At 43.7% G+C, this 14695-nt stretch overlaps 2 protein-coding genes across 5 annotated transcripts in view; one reads left to right on the forward strand and one right to left on the reverse strand.

Annotated features, from left to right (window-relative positions):
• LOC137346197 (SLAM family member 9-like) overlaps nt 1-14695 on the forward strand; it is a 57005-nt gene that overhangs the window by 24140 nt on the left and 18170 nt on the right. For 3 of the 4 annotated variants that reach the window (XM_068009601.1, XM_068009603.1, XM_068009600.1), the window contains exons 2-4: nt 3248-3586; nt 8206-8493; nt 10852-10977. In XM_068009601.1, coding sequence (XP_067865702.1) covers nt 3248-3586; nt 8206-8493; nt 10852-10977 — 753 coding nt within the window. Of the gene's footprint in view, nt 1-3247; nt 3587-8205; nt 8494-10851; nt 10982-14695 lie in introns of all 4 variants that reach the window. The other variant, XM_068009602.1, reaches the window with a different exon arrangement.
• The window catches only part of LOC137346196 (RNA-binding protein 4B-like), a 191325-nt gene that overhangs the window by 13204 nt on the left and 163426 nt on the right, over nt 1-14695 (reverse strand). The window lies entirely within an intron of this gene.

A 14695-nucleotide genomic window follows, 5' to 3' on the forward strand; every position in this document is an offset into this window, starting at 1 on the left:
GGCCCTTCGCCACATTCCGGCTGATCCTGCCACAATACAAACCCCACCAACCACCCATTACAGCACCCAGCTGTGTTTTCAATGACTCCAGTGTCCTCCTCTTATCCACCATTCCTGGCAACTTGCTGCAGCTGTTGCTCACCCTCTGTCAGGCAGTGGTTTGTATGTTTTCCGTAATTCATCAATCAGACGAAATATGTTGGGTGATTTACTGGAAAGGATTCATCTCCCCCAACACTTCAACAGCACAAACTGAACTAGAATCCAGTGACACAACTACATCTAAAAGGAATTTGTTTTTATGCAAATCTGCATGGAGCAATGAGTAATGCAGGGCTCCGAGCTATCGTAAAGAGATCACCAGATAAATGAAGTGGACACTTCAGCCTTGTTGATCTTATCCTTTCCGAACACCAACCCTCCAGTCTTCCCATTAAAGGACCATGATCTTGTGAACTCTGTGCTATCAGGTACAGCCAAGGCACAGGAAGTGCAGTAGGTGTTTTGGTGATTAATTCATTACTTCATGGAGAACATTGGCTTCATATCTGAAGTGAGATTTCTTGTTCTAACTGACTCCACGCCCCAATCACTGGGTAGAATCTATGCTTTCTACAGCCCCCAGCTTCCTCCTGCAACCTCTGATATTTGACAGGAAACTGACACGAAACAGGAAACGCACACAGGAAGGTCACACTCACTTCCCTGACTCCTGTAACTACAGCATTCCTCTCACCAGACAGAAAATGAAAGAAAGAGAAAGCAGGGTACATTTTAAACTTGCCACCCAGGTGTAACTGATGTCGTGGATCAGGACCTGCTTGGAGTAAATTTGATCCTGTGTGATAGCATAAAACGGGTGATGGAGAATCGACAGCATGTGTTGTATCTCTCCCAATATTTATTCCATTTACTTTCGCCGGCAAGATCTACCCCAGCAATGGGGGTGGGGCTACCCCAACATTCAAAGCTGCAGTAAAAGTCCTCTCTTAAATTCAATTGACCCACACTTCCAAATCTCTCAGCCAGGTAGATGGAGTGTAAAGGGCCGGAGACAAAGGACAGTAAAAAGAGAAGGGAAAATTTGCTAGGCTCTAAGAGGAGTGGGAGTAATTGGAAAATGCTTGCAAAGAGCTGGCACAGGCACGATGGACCGAATGGCCGCCTTCTGCGCTGTGCAGTTCTATCAGTAAAATGAGGTATTTCACAGATAAGAGACTGAATCCGATGGGCTGGACTTTTACTCGGGGGTGGGAAGAGAACACAGGGCTGGACCGAGATTGGGAAAACCAGAAGAAATGGACTTTGCTCAGATCCTACCGAATTTAGTGCCGGACCTGATGAACGTCTTTTCTCTGTTTCCAGGCCACCGCTAGCCAGATTGAGAGGCTGGCTGTCAGGTGGGTAGGCCTTAGGCACCAGACCGCAGCCGGGGAGTGGAGAATAACAAGGGAGGGAGGAATATGAGGCTGTTGGGGAGGGGGTTGCTTGGAGATCGAAGGCTGAGAGGGTCGGGGTTGGATATCAGACGCTGTGGGGAGAGGGGCTGGGCAGTTGAAGGTCTGCATATTCAGAGGGCAGGGATATTGTGTTGGAGATCGATGACGTTGGATAGGAGATCGGAGGCCTGCGAAATCGTAGGCCGAGTTGCAGGGTGGGGTAAGGGTTGCAGGGTGGTGGGGGGGGGGGGGGGGGGGTTGCGGGCGTGGAAATGTGAAATTGCAGGTGGACGAAGGTGTGAGATAGAGGCCTTGGGGCTGACGGAGAACCCTTGTGTGGCAGGTCAGTGGGGCGATTGGAATGATCAGGGGAACTTTTCATCGGAGGGGCTTAGCAAGGCAGTTATGCTGGATCCAGCAGGTTGGTCACTGCCCCCTACTGTGCCCCCCTACCCTCGCTCCATTAATCCCACCTCCCTTAAAACTGGAAGTGAGTAAGTTGGAATGATTTGATGTGCATAATTCAGATTTTTTTAACACTTTAACCTCCATTCAACCCAAACCTGATTTTTGGAGTTCAATTGCCTCCCTATGATTCTACATTAAAGTGAATATATTTATGCCATTTGTTCATCCATTGTGGGCCACCATTGTTGGCAGTGTGAGTCGTGGTAGCACTCTCGTCTCTAAGTCAGAAGGTGGTGGTTTTGAGCCTCACTCCAGAGACCTGAGCACAAAATCTAAACTGACATTCCAGTGCAGTACTGAGGGAGTGGTACAGTGTCAGAGGTGCTGTCTTTCAAATGAAATGGTAGTTAAACTAAAGTTCTGTCTACCCTCTCAGGTAGATGTAAAAGATGCCCATGGCACTATTTTGAATAAGAATAGAGGAGTTCTACTGTGTCGTGACCAGTATTTATCCTTCAACCAACATCACTAGAACAGGTTATTTCGTCATCACCTCAATGCTGTGTGTAAAGTGGCTGGTGCATTTCCTACGTTACAACAGTGACTACACCTCACAAAGTACTTCATTGGCTATAAAGTGCTTTGGCAGGTTATGAAAGGTGCTATATAAATTCAAATCATTTGACAAGGGAATCGAGGGTTATGGGGAGCAGACAGGAAAGTGGAGTTGAGATTTACTAGATTGATACCTGAATAAGAAGGTTGTCTTATGAGGAAAGGTTGGACAGACTGAGCTTGTTTTCACTGGAGTTTAGAAGAGTGAGGGGAGACTTGATTGAAGTATATACGATCCTGAATGGTCTTGACAAGATGGATGTGGAAAAGATGTTTCCTGTTGTGGGTGAGTCCAGAACGAGGGGGCACTGTTTGAAAATTAGGAGTTGCCCTTTTAGGACAGAGATGAGGATGATTTTTTTTCTCTGAGGGTTGTGTGACTTTGGAACTCTCTGCCTCAGAAGGTAGTAGAGGTGGGGTTTTTGAATATTTTTAAGGCGAGGTAGATAGATTCTTGTTAAGCAAGGGAATCAAGGGTTAACCGGTGTAGATGAGAGTGTGGAATTAGAAACACAAACAGATCAGCCATGATCTTATTGAATGGTAGAGCAGAACTTGAGGGGCTGAATGGCCTACTTCTGCTCCTTGATCGTATAAAAGGCACCTGCTTCCCCACAAAAAGAGGCATTTACAAAATTCATTGTGCAAGGTTCCTGGAGAAGAGTTTCTGAAATATTTGGCAACAGTTTAAGAAGAGCATCAATGGAACCAAATGGTAAAGTGGCAGATACCAACAAACCAGTACTAAAGATGGTCATCGGCTTGTCTTTCTGTTTCTATTCCAGGTCTGGGACAGGCTGATGGAAATCCAGTCTCTCACCGCCTGGTGAATGGGACTCTGGGACAGTCAGTTACTTTATCTGCAAATATACCAGCAGCAGAACTTTGGATAGTTGCTTGGGACTTCAGAAGTTCATTTACTGGGAAAAAGATTCAAGTATGTACGAAAGCCCAAAACAAAGCAGCAGTCTGTAACGATGAGCTGCGAGACAGGGTCAGGTTAAACTTCAATAACTACAGCCTGGAAATACTGACCCTGATGCAAAGTGACCAAGGACTGTATGAAGTCAGTGCAAGATCAGCACAGAATCTGCACAACGAAATGATAGAGCTGCAAGTTTACGGTAATCTCAATTTAATTAAAGATCTCTGATTTAACAATCTTTATACTGTTGGATGATTGGAGTGATATTCCTGGATCTGCACCCTGGGTCATATGAGCGGTCTGAATAACCAGAAAATCTGATAGGTCGGAGTGCATGTCTGTAAAGGAACCCGTGTTATTTTTCCCTCTTAAATTAATGGAGGGAAATTGGGCTGGCTCCTCAAAAGAAGTGCTGTACAACTCACCCGATTCTTTTTATTACCTGTTTGGGTCAGACCCAGGAAAATGCTCCCCGATATTCTGAGTTTTGGTGTATATACAAAGGGCAAAAGATGATCATTTCAAGGCAGATTTGTAAGGATGTCACCCAGTTGTGTAAATATATTCTCATCATGTGATGGGCAACAGAAAAATCTGAGGACAAGGACACCAAGATCAGTCATATCATTCCGAAGAAGGGTCACTGACCCGAAACGTTAACTCTGCTTCTCTTTCCACAGATGCTGCAAGACCTGCTGAGTGAATCCAGCATTTCTTGTTTTTGTTTCAGTCATATCATTGTTTCATTCATCAGGTGGGGGAGTGAATTTCCTGTGTCATGCTCGACTTACAACTTCCCTGATGGTGACTCGTCCCAGATCTTGGGAATGGGCTCACTGGCATAAAAGAAGCAGGCACCATACCATTTACAGTGCTGTGAGGGCATTGGTAAGGCCAGGAATATCAGATCAGCATTCACCTACTCCAGGGGGAGCGCAACAGATGGAGATAAAATTTTTATAAAAGCTGCTGCTGGAAATGCTCCACTTTTCCCATTCGGGTCCCTGTCCTCATGCAAGCATACTATACTTTTGCCCCGATTAAAGGTTGATAAAACTGGCAGGATTTCTGCTGAGAGCATATCATCTGGAAAATCCTGCCTGTTTCAATTGTTTCTCAATGGAAGTGGGCAGCGACTTGGTGCTTCGGAATTTCCCAACTTAAAAAACAAAATTGCAGAACTGGCAGGATAATTTCATCAGACACCCCTCACACACACAACTTAAAACTTCCTTTCTCCCTCCCAGATGCACTTTTCAAATGTAACATTTAAAATAACTTTTTTTTTAAAATATTTTGTGACAAAAACTCCTCTAAGATCCCAAATCATGATGATCCTTCAATAAAATTCACCCAAAAAGTTAGAAATATTGAAAGTTATTTTTGTTGAGAGGAAACTTAGCCATTGGTAAGTAGCGGAAAAAACAGGGCAGGATGGAGAAGATAAGTAATGGTAATACGTTGCACCCAGCATCAGAGACAGTCAGTACGATATGTGAGCCTCATCCAAAACTGTAGCAACAGGTCTCATTCTCCCAGCACCCACTGTGCTCGCTAACCTACATGACTGACTCCTGGTTGAGCAATGCTTTGACTTTAAAATTCTCATTCTTGTGTTCAAGTCCCTCCATGGCCTCGCCTCTTTCCCCTCCCCCATCTCGGTAACTTCCACAACCCAATAACCCGCTGCGATATCTGCACTCCTACGGCTCTGGCCTCTTGTGCATCCCTGATTTTAATAACTTCACCATTGACGAACATGCCTTCAGCTGTCTATGCCCTAAACGCTAGAATTCTCTCCCTAAATCATTCAGTCTTTCTACCCGTCATAGGCATATATGGCACAGAAGGAGGTCATTTGGTCCATCAAGTCCATGGTGCCTCTCCACGGAGCAATCCAGTCAGTCGCACTCCCCCACTCAATCCCTGTAGCCCTGCAAGTTTATTTCCTTCAAGTGCCCATCCAGTTTCCTTTTGAAATTATTGTTTCCACTTCCACCATGCTCGTGGGCAGCGAATTCCAGGTCATTACCACTCACTGCATAAAAAAAGCTCTTCCTCGCATTCTTGCAACTCTTGCTCAAAACGTTCAATCTGTGTCACCTAGTCCTTGTACCATCAATTAATGGAAAATTTTTCCTTGTCTACCTTATCTAAGCCTGTCATAATCTTGTACACCTCTATCAAATTTCCCCTTATTCTCCTTTGCACCAAAGAGAACAACTCCAGCTTTTCCAACCTAACCTTGTAACTAAAATTCCCCATCTCTGGAACCATTCAGGTAAATTTTCTCTGTACTCTCTCTCTCTCTCTCTCTAGTACTTCTCTTGGGCTTCATAAATAGAAGCATTGACTACAAAAGCAGTGAAGTTATGCTGAAGCTTTATAAAGCTCTGATTAGGTCCCAACTAGAGTATTGCGTTCCGTTCTGCTCACCACACTTTACGATGGATGTGAGTGTCCTTGAGAGGGTACAGAGGAGATTTACGAGGATGTTGCCAGGACTGGAAAAATGAAGCTATGAGGAAAGATTGGATAGGCTGGGATTATTCTCCTTGGAACATAGAAAGCTGAGGGGAGATCTGATTGAAATGTACAAAATTGTGAGGGGCCTGGATAGAGTGGAAGAAAAGGGCCTATTTACCTTGGCAGAGAGGTCAGTGAAGAGGGGGCATCGATTTAAAGAGATTGGTCGAAAGATTAGAGGGGAGATGAGGAAAATTGTTTTCACCCAGAGGGTGGTGGTGCTCTGGAACCCACTGCCTGAAAGGGTAGTAGAGGCAGAAGCCCTCAACTCATTTACAGGGTGTCTGGATATGCACCTCAAGTGTCGTAACCTGCAGGGCTACAGACCAAACGCTGTAAAGTGGGATTAGACTGTGTGGCTCATTTTTCTGCCGACGCAGAGACAATGGGCCAAGTGGCCTCTTTCTGTGCCATAAACTTCCTATGATTCTATGATTAAAATCCCATATGCTTTTGTCTTTTTATGCGTCAGCTGTGGTCAGTTGGTAGCACTCTCACTTTTAAGTAACAAGGTCCTGGGTTCAAGTCCCATGCTAGGGCTTGAGCATAAAAAATCAAGGCTGAGGGAGCCCTGAACTCTTTGGGATGAGATATTAAACCTATCTGGGTGGCTGTAAAAGATCCCATGGCACTACTTTTGAAGAACAGCAGGGAGTTATCCCTGGTGTCCTGGCCAATATTTATCCCTCAACCAACATTACAAACAGATTATCTGGTAATTATCACACTGCTGTTTGTGAAAATGTCTGTGTGCAAATTGGCTGCCACGTTTCCAGCAATTACAACAGTCACTACACTTCAAAAAGCACTTCATTGGTTGTAAAGTGCTTTGAGAAGCCCAGAGGTTGTGAAAGGTGCTATGTAGACACAAGTCTTTTTTTTTCCCCTTCCTTTAAGATGCCCCTTAAAACCTATCTTTTTTTATTCATTTGCGGGATGTGGGCGTCGCAAGGTCATCATTTATTGCCTAAACCTAATTGTCCTTACGTGAGCCACCTTCTTGAATACAACTTTGTGGCTTGCTAGGCCATTTCAGAGGGCACTTAAAAGTCAATCACATTGCTGTGGGTCTGGAGTCCCATACAGCCCAGACCGGGTAGGAATTGTAGATTTCCTTCCCTAAAAGACATTCGTGAACCAAATGGGTTTTTACAACAATCTAGTAGTTTCAGTCACCTTTTTATTAATACTAACTTTTTATTCCAGGTTTGCATAATTGGTTGAATTTAAATTCCCCATTGCTATGGTGGGATTTGAACTCATATCTTCAGGTTATTGACCTAGGCTTTTGGATTACTGGTCAAACACCATAACCATCATACCTGCTTTGATCAAGCTTTTTGGTCAGCTGCCCGAATAGTTCCTTATGTAGCTCAGTGTCAAATTTTCTTTGATAATGCTCCTGTGAAGTGCTTTGAGACATTTTACTATGTTAAAGGTGATATGTAAGTGAAAGTTGTTATTGTTACGGACAAGAAGCAGTGTCAGCATACACCGATCAGGTGGAGATCGCTGGTGGAAGCAATGACTTCAAGCGGATGTTGGATGGCCACCTGAGAGAAATGGGCTTGCAGGGCTATGGGGATCGAGCTGGGGAGTGGGACTGACTGAATAGCTCCGTGGACAGTCAGCATGGGCTCGATGGGTCGAATGGCCTCATTCTATGCAGTAAATGACTATGACATCATGATGGGTATCGTGTACAATAAAACAAGGTTAATGGTGGTCTTTTAACTTCATTTTTGGGGTGTGGACATTGCTAGCAAGGCTGACATTTACTGCTCATCCATAGTTGCCCTTGCACAGGTGGTGGTGGTTGTTCTTCTTGACCTACTGCAGTCAATGTAGTGAAGGTATTCTCACAGTGCTATTGGGTGGGAAGTTCCAGGAGTTTGACCCAGCAATGTAGAAGGTCTCTTGAGGCAGTTGGGTTACTGCTGCAATCTGTGGGCTCCTTCATTGTCCAAAGTTTCCAGCTCATGATTATAAGGCTCACTGCCTCCCGGAGAGTCAGGAGCATCCAGCTTCTGTTGCTTACGATTTGCAGGAGGTACTCCATATGAAAATGGACAGGGAAAAAAAAAAGAGGGTCAACTGAGCTTGTCCTGTATTGTTATTGAGAGGCAAAAGAAACGTATGCCAACATAGGAAAAAAATTCTAGGAAATTCTTCGCTAACCCACGAAGGTGATCAAACAAGATCCAGGATACTATGATGACTGGGAAACACTTTCCATGGTACCCATCTACCTTCTATATCTTTTGATTTTTATTTATGCTTTTCTTTAAACAGAACGTGTATCAAATGTAAGAATACAGATCAACAATATCTCCTCTGATGGTATCTGTAATGTTACCCTGAGCTGTTCAGTGGAAAATGGCAGAGACGTGATCTACAGCTGGAGAAGAGGAGAGGTCACAGCTGATGGGTCACAGAGTGTAACCGACAATGGGAGTAAACTGGAAATTTCCTTAAATCTAGACAATACCAGCACGGTTTACAACTGCACAGTGAGGAACCCTGTTAGTGAGGACACAGAGAGCATTGACCTCGCAAAGCCCTGTAACATCATTGTGGGAGGTTTGTGCTATATCTTTTTAACTCCAGTTTCCAGAAATAACAAAAGTTCTGTTTTTCCATTGTTAATTCCCCTTCTATTCTGATAGCACTGACTCTTATTGGGAACAGTTCCATGGCTGCTGGATGGGCTTTTTTGTTTTATTCGTTCGTGAGTGTAAGTGTCGCTAGATAGGCCAGCATTTATTGCCCATCCCTAATTGGTGCTGGTGAGCTGCCTTCTTGAACCGCTGCAGTCCCTGGGGTGTAGGTACATCAACAGTGCTGTTAGGAAGGGAGTTCCAGGATTTTGACCCAGTGACAGTAAAGGAACAGTGATATGATTCCAAGTCAGGATGGTGTGTGACTTGGAGGGGACCTTGCAGGTGATGGTGTTCCCAATCATCCACTGCCCTTGTCCTTCTACGTGGTAGAGGTCACAGGTTTGGAAGGTGCTGTCAAAGGAGCTTGGTGAGTTGCTGCAGCGCATCTTGTAGATGGTGCACACTGTGTCACTGTGCGTCAGTGGTGGAGGGAGTGAATGTTTGTGGATGTGATGCCAATCAAGCAGGCTGCTTTGTCCTGGATGGTGTCGAGCTTCTTGAGTATTGTTAGAGCAGCACCCATCCAGGCAAGTGGAGAGTATTCCATCACACTCCTGACTTGTGCCTTGTAGATGATGGACAGGCATTGGGGAGACAGGAGGTGAGTTACTCGCTGCAGAGTTCCCAGCCTCTGACCTGCTCTTGTAGCCACAGCATTTATGTGGCTGGTCCAGTTCAGCTTCTGGTCTTGCAGAGAGGCATTTGGGGTCTAAGTATAAATCTTCCAATACTTACTTTGCTCTTTCTATTTTGCCCATCTATTGGTCAGTCAGACCTTGGCTCTGGGAGGTAGATTTACTCAAGTTCAACAGCATTGATAAAATGATAGAACTGCTGTGTAAGACTACAGTGCCCACTATCCCATCTCCCAAATACATACATTTTTCTTGATAACTCCAAGAGATGTATAATTGAGCTACACAGCCAAACAAGATGAGAAGGCACAACAAATGGCTTGTATCAGTGGGCTAGGGAGAAAACAAAATATTGTGTTCTCACTTCTGACCATTTTCTAGTAATGCCTTGCTGAAAAATGCACACCTGTATGCACATTGGGTGATAGCCAAATAGCTTGCTGATGTTTGGTAGCAAGGGAGGGGCGTAATTTTAACCTAACCTGCCCTCAGGAAACTGAAGAGATTGGGTGTTATGTTGGCTGTGCACCCGCCTGACTTTACTGTCCATTGAAGTCATTGGCCGCGGTGTAAAGCAGCAGTTTGTCCAATCCCATGAGTTTCCCGCAAGTCAGGTTAGGATACAATTACCCCTTCATGTCATCGCTACTGGAATATGGCTGACAGGCCAACTCCTGCAGTTCTGACTATCAATGACTGTAACTGGTCCATTATCATATACATGTGCTTAAGACTTCAGATTAGCCATTTTTCTTCCTGAATTTGGGCCAAACCGTCATGTGAAATTAGCTGCGTGGAAGCTTTTCTGAGTTTAAAAATAAGAGTTTCAGGATCAGAAAAGTACGGCTGAAAAATCACCACAAATCAAAAACCAGCAGAGAACGAGGGTTCAGCTGAATTACTGAGCAGGAATTGATGTGCTGTTTGCCATCGACTATTGTACTCATTGATGGCCAGGCTAACCTTTTATCTTACCATTTTGTCTTAGTGTTTTGGATTAATCTGGTTTAATAATTTTGGATTTTGAAATTAGGGCAAAGGGTTCGTTATCAGGAAAAATATTTTTATGTAGCATGCTGGAAAATGGGATTAGGATAGGTGCTTGATGACCGGCACAGACACGATGGGCTGAAGGGCCTGTTTCTGTGCTGTATAACTCTATGACTCTATAACTGGTTAGTAGATGGAATACACTGCCTGAGCGTGTGGTGGAGACAAATTTAATCGAGGTTTTCATCTGAAGTGTACAAATTTGCAGAGCTATGAGGAAAAGGCAGGGGAGTGGGACTAGTTGAATTGCTCTTAGAGAGCTGGCATAGACACGACAGGCCGAATGGTGGCCTGCTGTGCAGTAACCATTCTATGATTCTGTGATCAGATTGAATAGTAAAATCAGAGGACAAATGTGTGCTTATTGTGTTGAAATGTTTACATCTAAAACTGGACTATGATGCTTCTCCAAAAGGTTAGTTCTCAGGACATTTCATGGGCACAGTATTATGACATCTTTTATTTGTTCTCTTCATAAACTTGCATTATCTCCACATTTTCTATTTGTATTTTTTTTGAAGGTATGTTCATTTAAAATCCCTGTGTGATAACACATTAATACAGTCACAGTAAAAATGTTGTCCTCTTTTCAGGTAACAAGGAAAAATTCAACCAATCACTCCACATCGGACTATCAATCGCTGGCATTTCTTTCATTATTGTCATCTTGTTTACCATATTCTCTGTGTGTAAGAAGAAACATTCCAAGTCCAATGAAGGCAGGTACTCTTGATTGATCTGCTTCTTGGGTCACACAGTTTAATTTCAGTGGCTAATAATTGTTAACCAGAACACACCGTTTCATCACACTTGATCACAGCAATCATTCATAATTCAATCTCTGATTTTAGTTCCCATCTAATCCTTGTTGACTGTTGGTAAGGCACTAGTGGAGTGAGACTACACAACCTCTGAAGCAGGGTCTGAACACAAGTCTTGAAAGTGAAAGCACTGTGTCTTAACACACTTTGCTACTTGATCCATACTGACTATTTGAAATCAAGTCCCATAAGGGAAAAAACTATGTTTAATGCACTGTGACACCTAACCTACACCATCTAGATTTGAGATGGAAGGACAACACACATGGCATCTTTTCCCTGGGCCGATAGTATGGCATTGCATCAACGCAAATGGCTGTTGGTTTAAACTGAAGGGCAAGGGTGCACAGGTAGAGGTCGTGGTCCACATTGGTACCAATGATATAGGTGGAAAAAGGGATGAGGTCCTGCAGGCTGAGTTTAGTGAGTTACGAAAGAGATTAGCGAGCACGACCTCAAAGGTAGTAATCTCCGGATTACTCCCAAGTGAGCATAGAAATAGGAGAACACACCAGATGAATGCGTGGCTGGAGAGAGAGTGCCGGAGAGAGGGCTTCAGATTTCTAGGGCATTGGGACTGGTTCTGGGGAAGGTCGGACCTATGCAAGCCAGACAATTTACACCTGAACAGGACCGGGTCGAATATCCTTTCAGGAATGTTTGCTGGTACTGTTAGGGATGGTTTGAACTAAATTGGCAGGGGAATGGGAACCTGAGGGCAGTTTCAGATAGGACAAATCAGAGCAGGGAACGGGGGGCAGAAAATTAGCGAGTGACTGAAAGACAGAAGAAGCAAAGGTTAAAATATGCACAGCATAGGAATTTTGCAGTATTTAAACATATTTATTTAAATGCAAGGAGTATGGCAAATAAAACTGATGAGCTGAGGGCACAGATAGACACATGGCAGTATAATATCATTGCTACAATGGAAACTTGGCTTAAAGAGGGGCAAAAATGGCAGCTCGACATCCTTGGATATAGAATTTTCAGGCAGGATAGAGGGAGGATTAAAAAAAGGAGGGGGTGCAGCATTATTGGTTAAAGAATCAATTACAACTGTGAGCAGGGATGATCTACGATAAATGAATCATCAAATGAGGCCATATGGGTCAGAAATAAAGAAGGGGCAGCCACACTACTAGGAGTGTAGTATAAACCCCCAAATAGTGAGAGGGAGGTAGAAGAACAAATATGTAAGCAAATTTCTGAGTGCAAAACACTAGGGCAATAATAGTTGGGGATTTCAACTATCCTGATACCAACTGGGATACAAACAGTGTGAAGGGCACAGAGGTCACAAAATTCTTGAACTTAATCCAAGAGAACTTTTTTAGCCAGCACATAACATGCCCAACGAGAGGGGCACAATTCTAGATTTAATCTTAAGAAATGAAGCTGGGCAAGTAGATGAAGTAGCAGTGGGTGACCATTTTGGCAATAGTATTACATTTATGTTATTATGGAAAAGGACAAAGAACAGGAGTAAAAGTTCTAAATTGGGGGAAGGCAAATTTCACGAAGCTGAGAGGTGATCTGGCAAAAGTGGACTGGATACAGCAACTTAAAGGAAAATCAGTGATAAAGCAGTGGGAGGCATTCAAAAGCGAGATTCTACGGGCATCGTGTAGACATGTCAGTACCAGCCTTTTTCTTTGTGGGGACAAATCTAGAGGCCCCTGGTTATCGAGAAGCATACAGGGTTACATTAAAGCAGAAAAAGAAAGTTTATGACAGTCACAAAAAAACTTGATGCTTTAGAAAGCCTAGAGGAGTATAGAAAGTGCAGGGTGATGTAAAAAAGATAATTAGGAAAGCAAAGAGAGGACTTGAAAAGTATTGGCAGGTAAAATCAAGGGAAACCCAAAGATGTTTTATCAGTATATTAAGAACAAGAGGATAACTAAGGGTGAGGCCTATTAGCGATGTACAAGGTAACTTATGCATGGATGCAGAAGTTGTGGGCAGGGTTTTTAATACTTTGTCTTCACAAAGGAGAGGGATGATGCAGACATTGTAGTTAAAGAGGAGGAGTGTGAAATATTAGATACGATAAGCATAATGAGAGAGGAAGTACTAGAGGGTCTGACTTCCTCGAAAGTGGATAAATCACCAGGGTCGGATGGATTGTATTCCAGCCTGTTAAAGAAAGCCAGGGAGGATATAGTGGATACGCTGAGGATCATTTTCAAATTCTCACTAGATACAGGCGAGGTACCAGAGGATGGAGGTCTGCGAATGTTGTACCATGGTTTAAAAAGGGTTGAGAGATAGGTCAAATAACTATAGGCCGGTCAGTCTGACCTTGGTGGTGGGCAAATTATTAGAATCAATTGTGAGCGATAGGATAAACTGTCACTTAGAAATGCACAGATTAAACAGGGATAGTCAGCATGGATTTGTTGAGGGAAGGTTGTGTCTCACTTAATTGAAATTTTTGAGGAAGTAACAAGGAGGAGAGAGGAGGGTAGTGCAGTGGATGTTGTCTACATCGATTTTAGTAAGGCATTTGACAAGGTCCACATGGCAGACTGGTCAGAAAAATAAATGCCAATGGGATACAGGGGAATGTAGCAGGTTGGATCCAAAATTGGCATAGTGACAGGAACCAAAGGGTAATGGTCGACGGATGTTTTTGCTAATGGAAAGCTCAGTGTTGGGTCCCTTGCTGTTTGTGGTATATATTAATGATTTGGACTTAAATGTAGGAGGCACGATTGAGAAATTTGCAGACTACACAAAAACTGGCTGCGTAGTTGATAGTGAAGAGGATAGCTGTAGACTCCCGAATAATATCAATGGTTTGGTTGAGTGGGCAGAAAAGTGGCAAATGGAATTCAATCCAGAGAAGTGAGAGGTAACGCATTTGGGGAGGGCAAACAAAGCAAGGGAATACACAATAAATGGAAAGATACTGAGATGGGGTAGAAAGAGAGAGTGCATGTTCACAGGTCCCTGAAGATGGCAGGACAGGTAGATAAAGTGAAGGCATATGGAATACTTTCCTTTATTGGCTGAGGTATAGAATACAAAAGCAGGAATGTAATGCTGGAACTGTATAAAACGCTGGTTCGGCCACAGCTGGAGTATTGTATACAGTTCTGGTCACCACATTACAGAAAGGACATAATTGGTCTGGAGAGAGTACAGAGGAGATTTACAAGAATGTTTGCCAGGGCTTGAAAACTGCAGCTATGAGGAAAGATTGGATAGGCTAGGGTTGTTGTCCTTCAAACAGAGGAGGTTGAGGGGTGACTTAATTGAGGCGTACAAAATTATGAGGGGCCTAGATAGAGTAGACAGGAAGGACTGTTTCCCCTACGGAGAGGTCAGTTACCGGGGCACAGATTTAAGCTGGTTGGTAGAAGGATTAGAGAGGACATGAGGAAAAACCTTTTTACCCAGAGGGTGGTGGGTATCTGGAATTCACTGCCTGTATCCATGGTGGAGGCAGAAACCCTCAACTCATTTAAAAGGTACCTGGACCTGCACCTGAAGTGCTAAAACCTCCAAGGCTACAGACCAGGTGCTGAAATGTGGGATTAGAAAGGGTGCTAGTTTTTTCAGTTGGCACAGACATGATGGGATGAATAGCCTCTTTCTGTGCCAAAATTTT

Source organism: Heterodontus francisci, chromosome 29 (assembly GCF_036365525.1).
Source record: "Heterodontus francisci isolate sHetFra1 chromosome 29, sHetFra1.hap1, whole genome shotgun sequence".
NCBI classification, from domain to species: Eukaryota; Metazoa; Chordata; class Chondrichthyes; order Heterodontiformes; family Heterodontidae; genus Heterodontus; species Heterodontus francisci.